This window comes from Palaemon carinicauda, chromosome 15 (assembly GCF_036898095.1).
Source record: "Palaemon carinicauda isolate YSFRI2023 chromosome 15, ASM3689809v2, whole genome shotgun sequence".
NCBI lineage: Eukaryota > Metazoa > Arthropoda > Malacostraca > Decapoda > Palaemonidae > Palaemon > Palaemon carinicauda.
The window spans coordinates 2327122-2342557 of record NC_090739.1 but is presented as its reverse complement, the minus strand read 5'-3'; the positions used below and the strand labels follow the sequence as shown (position 1 = coordinate 2342557).

The 15436-nt window shown below is 33.6% G+C and overlaps 1 protein-coding gene across 1 annotated transcript in view; it reads right to left on the bottom strand.

The window, feature by feature from the left end:
- The window catches only part of LOC137654435 (proton channel OtopLc-like), a 156571-nt gene extending 142425 nt beyond the window's left edge, over nucleotides 1–14146 (bottom strand). The window contains exon 1 of the mRNA XM_068388052.1: nucleotides 13980–14146. Coding sequence (XP_068244153.1) covers nucleotides 13980–14020 — 41 coding nt within the window. The 5' untranslated portion in view covers nucleotides 14021–14146. The remainder of the gene's footprint in view (nucleotides 1–13979) is intronic.
- Nucleotides 14147–15436: the final 1290 nt, after the last annotated feature.

Below are 15436 nucleotides of genomic sequence, written 5' to 3'. Positions count from 1 at the left end.
ACCATGTGGCGAGGTCTTTTTTTTTCTTTATGATACATTTCAGGTAAAATTCTTAAACATTTTATGTCACCGTTTTTCAATAATTTTCCATTTCGAGATCAACAACAGAGAAAAAAAAATCCATACACGAATCCATCACTTACTACTCTGGAAGATGGTTTAAATAGGATTTGATTTAGCCCATGATAACACACAGCTGCCTGCCCTTAGGCTAAAATCAGTAACAACAGTTGTGAGATTAACACAAGCTGTGTTCAATGTCATCCATAGAGGGCTATAAAGTGTAACGACTTTTCCGTAGTACAGGTGTTTTCGTATACAAACAACCAATGTAAGTACAGTAGAAGCAAACATCATGTACTGTACCACGTTTTATTAAAACTGTTATAATTGCTTACAATCTTGCTTTATTAAAAGAGTTAATTATTTACTGATATCATGAATGATATAGTATTTACAACATACATACAAGTACATATACATGTATTATATATATATATATATATATATATATATATATATATATATATAATATATATATATATACAGTATATATATATATATATATATATATATATATATATATATATATATATATATATATATATATATATGTATACATATATACTTATGATCAATATGTTGATTATACCTTATATAATATTTGCTTGCAATATAATTATGAAATATTTCAAATAATGGAAAAAATAACCGTCAAAATCAAATTTCACCTCGTCTTCCTGTCTCGGAAAAATATTGCGCCCATGACTGATAATGGAATATCCGACATTTATTAACCAAGATATAAACATAAGACGGATAAAGGCTGGATATTAATAAACGATACCAATAGGTGAAACAATACATGTATATACATATTACCTAATGATTGTGTTGACCCTGATTAAAAGCAATTTATTAATATTCATAAATGATGAGATCCTGCGCAAAAACGAGGGGGGTAATTTGAAACCAGGGGGGTAGCATAAAACCGGCTTCAAATTACCCCCGGGGGTAGCTTGAAACCGGTATCAAGTTACCCCCCGGTAGTTTGAATCCGGTTTCAAATTACCGGGGGGTAAGATTTGGAGGGGGTAATTTGAAACCGGTACACCTGGCCTCCTTTGATAAACTCTACGGGGTGAACTCATACAACATGAGACGAACACTTATCCGCCCTCATTTCCTTATACGCATAATTAAAGGTTAAGGTCGTAAAACAGAGCTATCTATAGTATGACCTTTGCCTGACATTTTCTTGCACTTGTGAGAAAGAAAATGGGATCAATTTTATTCGGGGGTACTCTGATATTTGTGCAGAAATAAAATGTGGTTGTGATTATTTTATATTTAAATTTGTTTTCGTCTGGTAATGAAAATGCGATTATTTTATATTTAAATTTGTTTTCGTCTGGTAATGAAATTAGTTATTCTACGTAATTTGACTTCGCCTGTAGTATATATATATATATATATATATATATATATATATATATATATATATATATATATATATATATATATATATATAGATAGATAGAGATAAATTTTACACAAACATACTAATATGTTTGGTTGTGTAAGAATTGTACACACACACACACACACACACACACACACACACACACACACACATATATATATATATATATATATATATATATATATATATATATATATATATATATATATATATACACACACGTGTGTGTGTGGACTCCTTAAACACAAACAGCGTTATTTTACTAAACTCATTGCAAGTTGTGTCTGTGGTTACTTGGAATGAGTGAAGTGGCCTTTTTGCGTAATTACCGGGTAAGTTAGGGGAAGATAATAATTAGACTTCGTTATGGACGGAATGTATGTGCTAGAGTGGATACATTGCTTCAGAGAACGGGAAAATTGAACCCTATTGGATGTCTTGGTAAAGATATCTTTGGAAACGTCATTGTCTGGCGCTCTGCTAGACTAGGGTTCGAGACCCGCTCAAGCTCGATAGTTTCTTGTTGTGTCTGCAACCTCACCATCCTTGTGAGCAGAGGATGTGGGATTTGATGATCCCTATAGGTCTACCTGGTGAATCATCAGCAGCCATTGCCTGGCCCTCCCTGGTCATAGCTGGGATGGAAAAGGGGTTGGGCAAACTTCACTATCCTTGTGAGCTATGGATATGGGGTTTGTGGGAGCCTATACGTCTACCTGCTGAGTCCTTAGCAGCCATTCCCTGGCCATTCTTGATCATAGCTTAGTTGGAGAAGGGGCTTGGGCAGTCTCTACGGCCTTGTCACCGTCCCTTACCTCTGCTATTCATGATCGGCCTTTAAACCTTAAACCTTGAGATTGCAAATCAATACCTGTGAAATTCATAACATTTGAAAGGTTATTAAAGGTTATTATTTCAAGGTCGGTTTAGTGTCCTTTATACATAAGTATCTTCCTAATAGATTATATTGGTATGCAATAATTTTTCCATTTATAATCACTATTTTATTTATATTTATAGATTTTCATAATTTACTTTGACATGATAAAATTTAGAATCTTGTCATTTTTACCGTTGCTCCACTAAATCATCATCATTCTTCTCTTACGTCTATTGAGTTTTTAAATCAATACATCACCATTCATCATCTCCTACTTCACGCGTCATAGTCCTCACCCATGTGGTCCTGGGTCTTCCAACTCTTGCCTCCACTAAAATTCTCTTTAATTCAAATTTCTGGTGTTCATGGGGTATTTTTTTTTCATTTTTGCATATTTTTAATTTTCCATTATAATTACCATGTTTCTTTTCTTTTTTCTTTTGCTTCCAATATGAAGTAAATCACTAAATATCTTGTATTCAATTTACAGTACTTTACTACAAATTAGAGATCATTATGTCGGTGTAGTCTTGTACTTCATTTTGATATATTGTCTTTGGGATCTACCAGGCCTACACTGAATTTTTCTGTCCTTGTTATCTGCCAGGCCTATACAGTAATGTGCGTAATGAGCAGAGATGAAATGAAACATGACAGAAATTTAAATTATGGTGATCACAAAAAGATGAAATGAGGTAAATATCGATGAAAATAAATATTACTTTAATTTAAACTAGGTCCTGGTTTTACTCCATGGCCTTTCATACTGTTTGGCATCATTCAATTCAAATGATTGTATATATGTACTACTACCATTATTATTATTATTATTATTATTATTATTATTATTATTATTATTATTATTATTATTACCTATGCTACAAACCTAGTTGGAAAAGCAAGTTACTATAACCCCAATGGCTCCAAAGTGGAAAATAGCTCAGTAAGGGAAGGAAATAAAGAAAAACTTCAAGAAGTTTAAGACCAATAACAACATCAAAATAAATCTTTCATATATAAACTATTTACTATTTTCCCTGTTGGGGCCCCGGGGCTTATAGCTCCTGCTTTTCCAACTAGGGTTGTAGCTTAGCTAATAATAATAATAATAATAATAATAATAATAATAATAATAATAATAATAATAACAGTGAAATTTTGATTTTATTGGTAAATAAGAGTCGTAGAAGCAGTGAGATGTTTTCCACCTATGAGAGATTGCATTTAACTTACGAACGAGAGCTGTTGTTACTGAAGGAAGAAAACTCTAAAAGTCACAAGTTCTAAAAGGAATATGTGTGTGAACAGTGTAACTATATATAATTTCTGTCCGGTCACGCCAAATCCTCCAGGGGTCTCGGGTAAGGGAGAGAGGGAGTAGTCTTACTCTGGTGAGAGGGGGGGGGGGGGTTGCATGTGTTTGGATATCTAAATATTTAGTCGTCATTTTTGACGTTGTGTAAACTAGTATGACATACAGACGTATTTTTTCTTCATACGGCTGTGCCTCTGGAATGAGGTTGCTTGTCCCACAGCCTTTATATACTGTATATGAATATAAATGTATACATATGTACAGTATGTATGCATACATATACAATTATATATAGATTTATATGAAATTTATATATACACATACATATGATATATATTGTCCTACAGCCTTTATATACTGTATATGAATATAAATGTATACATATGTACAGTATGTATGCATACATATACAATTATGTATAGATATATATGAAATTTATATATACACATACATATGATATATATATATATATATATATATATATATATATATATATTCATATATATATATATATATATATATATATATATATATAAATATATATCATATGTATGTGTATATATAAATATATATATATATATATATATATATATATATATATATGAATATATATATATATATATATATATATATATATATATATATATATATATATATATATATATATATATATATATACATATATCCAATGACCAATCCAAGTTCCATTTGAATTTTAGCTACAAAAGAAGTTGTCACTTACGACATATCGAAAAATACAAAAGGCGTTGCTGTCATATCAAATACTATAGTAACATTACCAACACTAACAACGGAATTAAGCTCACGTAGTAATTCCAAAAAAAGAGTTGAATAACAATGGGATGAAGAATGAATCTACAAGATGCTCACTTTTTTAAACAAGTTGTTTGCGTGTTTTCTTACATAAGGAAATACATGAATTACGCAATAATACTCTCTGTATTGGCGTCATTATTAAAGGGCGTTTGAAATCGTGCAGGGAATAAAGGCCAGTTTAATTGTATATGGGGTTATTATTATTATTATTATTATTATTATTATACCCGAGCCGTCAAAAATGACGTCTAAATTATTCATATTTGTGCACACGCGCACACAAACATATTCAAAACTTCCAACCCCCTCCCCCTTTCCAAACTACAACCCGCTAGTTCGGCAATTTGTGGGAGTGTGGCGTCCGAGTGTGCCCGTCTGGGTACCCCCTGTTATTAGGATATAACTACTCGTCATCCCCCTGAGCGTGACAGGAAAGAAATATTTATATCTATACACACACACACACACATATATATATATATATATATATATATATATATATATATATATATATATATATTATATATATATATATATATATATATATATATATATATATATATATTGACTTTTAATCCCTTATTCAATCTAAAAAGAAATTTAGCTGAGTTTTGAGAACCCCTTTAATACTCTTGGTAAATAAACTTCTTAACAATTGAAGATTTCATTACCCAGGTGCATTATAACACAACTTTGGTAAACAAAACAAAAATGACAGAAAAATGTAAACAATATCTTAGTTTTTCATTATTATTTTTTTTTAAATAGGAAGGAAAGGATCACTTCATTGAATGATAGATGACTCAGAAATTTTGTTCTAGGGTCTTATTTAAAATCTTGTTTTTTGGTCTTATTAGGAATTTGGTTCAATGGTCTTATTAGAATTTTTTTTCTATGGCCTTATTAGAAATTTTATTCTTTGGTCTTATTAGAAATTTTGTTCTATGGTCTTATTAGAAATTTTGTTCTATGGTCTTAGTAGGAATTTGGTTCTTTGGTCTTATTAGGAATTTGGTTCTATGGTCTTATTAGAACTTTGGTTCTATGGTCTTATTAGGAATTTTGTTCTATGGTGTTATTAGAAATTTTGTTCTAGGGTCTTAATATAAATTTTGTTCTATGGTCTTATTAGAAATTTTGTTCTAAGGTCTTATTAGAAATTTAGTTCTATGGTTATATTGCAATGTGATTTTAAGCCCTACCACCAAATTTGGAGAAACCACGACAATCACAGGCCAAGGTCCCGATGAATAACGTTAAATAGTGTGAATATTAACAATAACACGCCATCTATATCCCATTCTGGTAACTAACGATGCACAAGCTTTATAAATAACAGCTTGTTTTGTGAATGTTCTCTCTCTCTCTCTCTCTCTCTCTCTCTCTCTCTCTCTCTCTCTCTCTCTCTCTCTCTCTCTCTCAAACTGACCCTTGGTAGTCTAATCATAAGAAACTTAGTAGGGATCATCACCTCGAATTCTAGTAATACTACCAATGAAAGTCTCTCTCTCTCTCTCTCTCTCTCTCTCTCTCTCTCTCTCTCTCTCTCTCTCAGCCACAGAATGGTACTAAATATCAGAAACAGTAGGAATAATGAGACCTCGAATTTTGGTGATACTGCCAATGAAAGAATCTCTCTCTCTCTCTCCTCTCTCTCTCTCTCTCTCCTCTCCTCCTCTCTCTCTCTCCTCTCTCTCTCTCCTCTCTCTCTCTCTCGTCAACTGGAGATATCATGTGACATCTCTGGCGACATCCAAACGACTAGTGACGGTACCCTCTCGATGGGCCAGTCTCCTTCGGGCCGTGTATACAAATGATTATTCGTTTTGATGGTCAGTGGACCTCCGGCATTGCTAACGAGTTCATCAGCGGGGGCACCTGGCATGCAGCCCGGATTAGAGAGAGGGTTGGCATTGCTCGGGGGAAGCTTAAACCATTCTCTATACTGCCAACCTCCCCCCCCCCCCCCTTTCCTCTTCCCTTCGAGTAGTCTGCACAATTAATCTGTCATCCCCAATTCTCTACATTCCCTTGTTAGCCAAATAATTAACTTTAATTACTGGCTTAAGTCTTTTTATAGTTTATATATGAAATATCTGTTTTAATGTTGATAATGCAGTTGAAATATATGATTTTAGTTGTTCATTACTTCTTATATCATTTAATGGGTTTTTATTTCTTTTCTTCCCTGGGCTATTTTTCCCTGTTGGAGCCCTTGGGATTATAGCATCTTGCTTACCCAACTAGGGTTGTAGTTTTGCAAGTAATAATAATAATAATAATAATAATAATAATAATAATAATAATAGTAATGCTACTGTAGTTTCCATCTTCTACATCCCTTAATAACCAGTAAAATTAATTGAAGTGAATGTAGTTTCACTAATACATTACTTGATTACTGTATTATACGTGTTGTATGCAGATTGCCTCCGGTTATATAAATGCTCCTGGCAAGGCGATGCCAGTCTCCATGCGCTTGACAGAATGGCTGTCATGTGACTACAAAAACAAATAACAGCGATGCTTGATGAATAAAAGAAATGTAAAAGTGTATAGGGAGAGAGAGAGAGAGAGAGAGAGAGAGAGAGAGAGAGAGAGAGAGAGAGAGAGAGAGAGAGAGAGAGAGAGACTGGCTGGCGGGTGTCGATCATTCTAAAAACTAGCCCACTGATTATATCTATTTTTAGACTGATGTCTGGAGAGCCAGTAATGGTATACGAACTATATAAGTTAGATACTCAGCCAGGTATAAAACCAACACACGTAAAATTGCAAGTTCCACTGATGCAATTAAAGCGATCATAAATGAAAGCATTGCTTTGGACTCCTCCCAAGTAAAAATAGATATTATAATATGGAAGTGAGTTTCCACTATCACAAATAGGATTTATATATTTGTGCGTATATATAATGTGTGTGTTTATATATATATATATATATATATATATATATATATATGTATGTATGTATGTATGTATATATGTATTTATATATATATATATATATGTATATATATATATATATCTATATATATATATGTTTGTATGTATATATATATATATATATATATATAATATATATATATAATATATATGTGTGTGTATGTTCATATTATATATATATATATATATATATGTGTGTGTGTGTGTGTGTGTGTGTTTTATATAGAGAGATAGAAAAAGAGAGAGGAAGTATCCATCTATCACAAGTCCGAAATTGCCCTCCATCGAGATGAACTCCCCTTTGATACGTCCTTATGATGCAATTCGAAGGACAGTCTCAACCAAATAAAGACACTGCGTCTGTATGAGCTCGTCAAGTGTGTGTATGTATGAATTATTACATGGTTTATTACATAGGACCCACTTTCGAGTACTTGTTGCAGAGAGGTAGGTGCCTCTGGGTGCCCAATGGCCACTACCCATTCCATGTCACCTACCCGCACCTCCCCCCTTACCAGCTGTATTGTTGTTATGTAATTCCAGTTTTCCCTTCCAGTCATATTGTTGTTATGTAATTCCAGATTTCCCTTCCAGTCATATTGTTGTTATGTAATTCCAGATTTACCTTCCAGTCATATTGTTGTTGTGTAATTCCAGATTTCCCTTCCAGTCATATTGTTGTTATGTAATTCCAGATTTCCCTTCGAGTCATATTGTTGTTATGTAATTCCAGATTTCCCTTCCAGTCATATTATTGTTATGTAATTCCAGATTTACCTTCCAGTCATATTGTTGTTATGTAATTCCAGATTTCCCTTCCAGTCATATTGTTGTTATGTAATTCCAGATTACCTTCCAGTCATATTGTTGTTGTGTAATTCCAGATTTCCCTTCGAGTCATATTGTTGCTATGTAATTCCAGATTTCTATTATTATGTTTTTCTATGTGTACTTTTCGACGTAAATGATAATAATGTTAAAGCAAGCTTAGGTAAAATGATCATTTGAATTATAGTAGTAATTGAATCATCAAATTATTATTATTATTATTATTATTATTATTATTACTTGCTAAGCTACGACCCTAGTTGGGAAAGCAGGATGCTATTAGCCCAGGGGCTCCAACAGGGAAAATAGCCTAATGAGGAAAGGAAACAAGGAAAAATAAAATATTTTAAGAACAGTAACATCATTACTCTAAATATTTGTATGTTTATTCACGAATCTGAATTTTAAATAAAATATTTTTTTTTCTCTGTCTTCTGTTTAACGCAAATGATAATAAAGTTAAAAGCAAGCTTAAATTTTAAATAAAATATTTTTTTCCTAACTTCTGTTTAACGCAAATGATAATAAAATTAAAAGCAAGCTTAAGTAAAATCATCTATCCTATTATAATAGAAATTGAATTATCTAATGTGTTTATTCATTCAGTCAAGTCATCATCATCATCATCTCCTCCTTCGCCTATTAACGCGAAGGGCCTCGGTTAGATTGCGCCAGTCGTCTCTATCTTGAGCTTTTATATCAATACTTCCCCATTTAGTATATCCTACTTCACGCTTCTTAGTCCTCAGCCATGTAGGCCTGGGTCTTCTAACTCTTCTAGGAAATGTTTTTTTTTTTCTGAATTATTACAGCGGAGATATATCCCCGAAACTTTTTTTTTATTCTTTTTAACATCAAAAGATATTTCGAATATTACGAGGAAAAAACTCTCCTGTATTTCAATGAACTAATTTCTTCTATATTAAGAAGCTTGTAACCACAGCTTTAGTCTTTCTGTTATAGTGAAATACAAAATGCAAGATTTTTTAGGCGTGCATGATTTCTCACGAAGTCTCAAATCAATAACACTACATATTTAAGAAAAAAAATTGAAATATCGCAGTTGTTGATATTAAAGAAATATGAATTATAATGACAGCAATTAACGCGAGAGAGATAATATATGTTTGTTATTATTAGGCAATCTATAATCCTAATTTGACACTTAGTGGCTGCAAAATACATCAAATGAAGCCATAACAAAGTTATACAATAGATAAACACACTATTAAATACTCACAATAAAAAGTTAAACTACAACGAGTTTCTTCAACAATTTTGACTTAAAAAGAGTACCAAAGGTCCAACTACGATCCTGAAGTCCATTCCACAATTTGATCACACCCGGATCAAATCTTTTAGAAAACTGTGTAGTCTTGAACCTCATATTAAAAGGCGAGACTGCTAAAAGGTACAGCTTATCTGTATGCCAAAGATCACACGGTCTATTGGTCTCCCTCCTGACATCATAGAATTTATTATTATTTACTGAATTTATTCGTTTTTTTTTTTTTTTTTTTTGCATGGAAAATGGAAAAGGAGATGCACATATATTACTTTTGTGGTAATCTCGTTATGAGAACTTTTCATAGTCGGATTTTGATGTTAATTTCTATAGATAGTCGGTTGGTTAAGGCGCCAGCGACCTGTTGAGATACTACAACTAGAGTTATTAGAACCTTTGACTGGCCAGATAATATTACTTTTGATCCCTCTCTGGTTATGGCTCATTTTTCCTTTGCCTTCACATACATCGAATAGTCTGGCCTATTTTTTACACATCCTCTTTCCTCATATATACACCTGACAACACCTAGATAACCGAAGAACTCTTCTTCACTCAAGAGGTTATTTTCCACATGGTAAGGGTAGAAGAGACTCTTTAGCTATCATGGTAAGCAACTCATCTAGGAGAAGGACACTCCAAAACCAAACCATTGTTCTCTTGCCTTTGGCAGTGCCATAGCCTCGGCACCATGGTCTTTCACTGTCTTGGATTGGAGTTCTCTTGCTTGAGAGTGCCCTCACACACAATTTATTTGTTTCCTTATTTCTTTTCCTCACTGCGCTATCACTGTCTTGTATTAAGAATTCTCATTTTAGAGGGTACACTCAGGCTCATTCTGTTTCCTTATTTCCTTTCCTCACTGGGCTATTTTTCCGGTTGTACCCCTTGGCCTTATAGTATCCTGCTTTTCCATTAGGGTATAGCCTAGCTGATAATAATAATAATAATAATAATAATAATATAATAATAATAATAGTATTAAAAGTTTTTGGTCTCTTGTTGATTAGTTGGTAATTACTCCAATGAGCAATATCTGATATTGAAAATGGATCTGTAAATATTTGGCTAACAAGGTGTTCAGCTTGATTCATCAACAGCATATGTTACACAGAACTTTTAATCATGACTTTTTAGTACAATGTCACTCTATCTGTCTGTTTATCTATTCATTTTGACAGACACGTCTTTTTATTTACATTATAAAAATGCACATGATTAAGAACTAACAGAGCATGGCGTCATTTGGCGTTTCGACTTTCGCTTCTTAAAGTTTACTCTACCCAAATTACCCATATTGACAATTTTATGTGTGAGGGGTAAATGGAGATGGTTTGGGAATGCTCTTCGCGCTCCCCAATAGAGATTAGTTCACCAAACTTTCAACTGGGCTCCACAAAGCACTAGAAGAGTTGAAAGACCCAGCCCTACGGGGCTGAGGACTATGAAGCATGAAGTGGGAGATGATGGATAAAGAAGTATGGATTTAAAAGATCAAGATAGAGACGACTGGCGAAATCTAACTGAAGCCCTTTGCGTCAGTAGGCGTAGGAGGAGATGATGAGGATGATTAATAGTCTTGAAATTAAATCTTGTTGTGCAACCTTCCAATAGTTCTTGATAGATGAAGAACAGGTATGCCTTAATTTGTATTTCAGGAGAAAAACACCTTTTGTTCCGATTAATGTAAACATTAAATTAAAGGCTTTATTCCCCAATTTACTTTTAAATTAACATACTCTTAAAGTTCACCCGTCCAGAAGCGTACCTTTATCGTTCACCAAGAAACGTATATATTTAAATAACATATGTTAATGCTGGTAGGACCATGTGATTAAATACTTTTCTTTTTCGAGAATGTGGCATTTTACTTTTCATAACCTCATTATGTTTAACAAAAGCTCTCCATCCCAAGATTCTTCTTCTTTTAATTTCATTTTTGTGTCCTGGTGAAACATTTACTGGCTGTCTTGAATATCTACCAAATGCAGCGATATCACTTATACATAACACTTGTTAATTGTGATTCGGAATACTGTGTACATTTACACTCACACTTGTGAAGTTGTTTTTGAAATTTCCATGCACAACTTTTTGTATTCGTTTCAGTGATCCTTCTTATCTTTATACTTTATTTCTTATTTTGCGCCATATAACCCCCCCTGCCAGATGTGTCTGAAGTTATAAATATCCTTATTTTTCTTTAAGGTTTGTCATGATTGTACCAATATGTATTGGGGACTAATGCCGTTCTTCTTCTTTACCTAATGCTTCCATTAGTTTGAGAAGGACAAAAATATGTCATTTCCAATATTGCCTATCGTCTTGTCTTCCTATTCTTGGTTTTTAATTGATAAGTCTTTGGCATTATCAGTCTTAGAATATTTAATGTTATTTCTATTTGATCAGCAAAACTGCACTAGTCAGGGCCACCCATACTATGTTGGTTTGCTGTGAGCGATCACACTGAAGTCCCCCACTATCACTAATACCGTACTGGCCTGCGTGGTGATGAAAACTGGCCAAATCCCAGACATGTCTATGTACATGTCTGAGGCCTTTGTCCTGCAATGGCCCAGAAACGGCTGCATTTGTTCTTGTTGATTATTGAGATAAAACTTTAAGAAGTTTGGAATTACGTAGTTTGTTCTACCTTTTGGTATTTTACCCAAAGGCAGAATTTAAATGTTGTTTCATAATTTTTATGTTATTGAATAGAATATATTCTCTTCTGAATATTATACCTCAAACCCCCCCCCCCCCCAAAAAAAAAAAAAAAAAAAAAAACTTATTTCGACCCCATTCACCCTGTGAAGACAAAGTTAACAGGTATTGTATAACATGGTTCTTTTCGCCACTGAATTTAACATTTTATCAAATTATACAGTTTTGTTAAAATAACAAAATGAGCAGCAGGCTCTGAAGTTTTGATTTGAGCGATTGTTTTGCAAGGTATAGTTATATATGAGAAAATAAATAGAAACATTTCTTCTCCAAAATAGATAAAAAATTTATTCTTCTCCAAACTTAATTATTTGACGTGATAGATTGTTTTGCCGGGTATATTTATATAAGAAAATAGTTGAAGGATTTATTCTAATAAAAACGGCCTAGATCTAGCACTTAATTATCTATTCGTTGTAGGTTGATCAAGTTCATTAGTACTCGAATTTCAGACGAATCACCCTGTTAGGGGACACCTGTTCCATGTTTCTTTTGGGATGTTAAAATCTACTATTGTTAGGACAGGGTGAGAACGGAGAGTTCGTGACCCATATTGTTTGATTTAAGTTGATATTATCAAGGACCAAACTAGTTGAGTGTTATGGTAAAAAAAAAAAAAGAAAAAAAAAAGAAGAAGAAGAAGAAGAAGAAGAAGCATGAATTTGGTATCAGATACAGAATGGTAATGTTTTTGATTCAAGTTGGTGTTTTCAGGGACCGAACTAGTTGAATGTTATGATAAAAAAATAGGCTCGGACTTCCATAAATCCGATATCAAATACAGAATAGTAATGTGAAAAGATTACAGTGTGTATATAATCAAATGGTTCACATCGTAATGACTGTAAAGTAGTTAAGTATCCATAATGTTTCATTTAAGTTGATATTTTTAAGGACCAAACTAATTGAGTGTTATGATAAAAACATTTAGGCTCGTATCTCCATGAATCCGATATCAAATACAGAATGGTAATGTGTAAAGATTACAGTGTATATAATCAAGTGGTTTACATCGTAATGACTGTAAAGTAATTAAGCATCCAAACACAAGACAATTTCAGATGAAGCGAAATTTTGGTTGATTTAAGAAGAAAAGTGTCAATTCGCACTAATTCACTATTTGATGACGACGAATGGGAAACTTTAGTATGGAGGCTGATCAGGCATTTTTTCCAATCAGAAGTGTCACATTAAAGAGTAATAGCTTTCCAAATGCTTAAGATATCATAACTTCCTTACAACCACATCCTGAAAGAAAAGCCATTAGCTTTCCAAATGTCTAAAATAACATAACTCCATTGCAACAACATCCGGAAAAAAAGACATTATCATCCAATAATATATCGTTTTGTCAACAACACTTATATACAAAGATAAATCAATAGCTTTCCAGATGTCTAAAATAATATAACTTTTTTTATAACCACATCCTGAAAAAAGGGCAATAGTTTTCCAAAAACGTCTAAAATAACAACTCCATTATAACCACATCCGGAAAAAATATTATCATCCAATAATATTTTTTGTCAACACCACTTATTTACAAAGATAAATCAATAGTTTTCCAAATGTCTAAAATAACATAACTTCCTTACAACCACATCCGGAAAAAACATCATCATCCAAAAATATCGTTTTGTCAACAACACTTATTTACAAAGATAAATCTTTCGAGAACATACCGCAAGGAGATAATCGAGAGGGTGCTGGCCACAGACCGCATGGAGATAATCTAGGGGGCAGCGTTGTACTGCGAACAAGAACGTAATGTGTCACTTGCGTCCTGTTCGCTGACTGTATGACCGTAACCCCACTGCAGTTGTGCGAACGTGAGCTAACTTGATATGGCATCAATGACCATCGTACACACAAACACCCTATCTCTCTCTTTCTCTCTTTCGGTCGGAGAGTCGTCAATTGGGGGAGCTGTTGTTGGTCGGTGATGTGTCTCTGATTCCAGCCAAATATGGAGTCCGTATCATGCTTTATATGCATGTTAAATACGCCAGACCTCGGTAAGGCAACGGACTCCCCCACCCCTCCCCCCTCCTCTGCATATTGCACGTAAGGAATTTTCCATCGAAAGACTCCTTGGGGGCTCCTAGAAAGAGCTAGGGGGCCTTCATGCAGAAGGGACTGGAGGATAGGTGTCAAAGTCGCCAATATTTTGCAACCGAGAACTCACGTGACTCGTAATGGTAATTGTCTATTACATATAGGTAGGAGTATCTGGGAGAAGGTTTTGGAGAAAATGATTTCGGGTGATATTGTACTGTTCTTGTTGATCCCCTCTTTGAAAGATTTGTTATCTGAATAAAGGAAATTCCGTATTCTCAGTGAAATGTAAAGTACTTAAGTTGAAAACCGCAAAACCTGTTCTTTATAAGGATCAAAAGAACAAGGGGAGCATCTTTCCAGGAAGCCCAAAGAGTACAGAGTTGAAAACAGAATCAGGCCAAAAGTGATCACCGTCCGACGAAGGAAATTCAAATGTAAGGGTTTCAAGTAATGTATCAGAGGCTTAATCGTTTGGGACATCTTCGCAGGGTATTATTATTATTATTATTATTATTATTATTATTATTATTATTATTATTATTATTATTACTTGCTGAGCTACAACCCTAGCTGGAAAAGCAGGATGCCATAAGCCTAGCGGCCCCAACAGGGAAAATAGCCCAGTGGGGAATGGAAACAAGAAAAAATTAAATATTTTAAGAACTGTAACAATTTGAAAAGCTGGATACTTTAAGCCCAGGGCCCCCAACAGGGAAAATAGTCCCGTGAGGAAAGGAAACAAGGAAAAATAAAATATTTTAAGAACTGTAACAATTGGAAAAGCAGGATGCTATAAGCCAAGGGGCCCCAACAGAGAAAATAGCCCAGTGAGGAAAGGAAGCAAAGAAAAATAAAACATTTTAAGAACAGTAACATGAAAATAGATATATCCTATATAAACTATAAAAACTTTTAACAAAACAAGAGGAAGAGAAATTAGATAGTGTTCCCTATTGTACCTTCAAGCAAGAGAACTCTAACCCAAGACAGTGGAAGACCATGGTACAGAGGCTATGGCACTACGCAAGACTAGAGAACAATGGTTTGATATCGTAGTTCTAAGGAATTGTGTTCTTCTGCC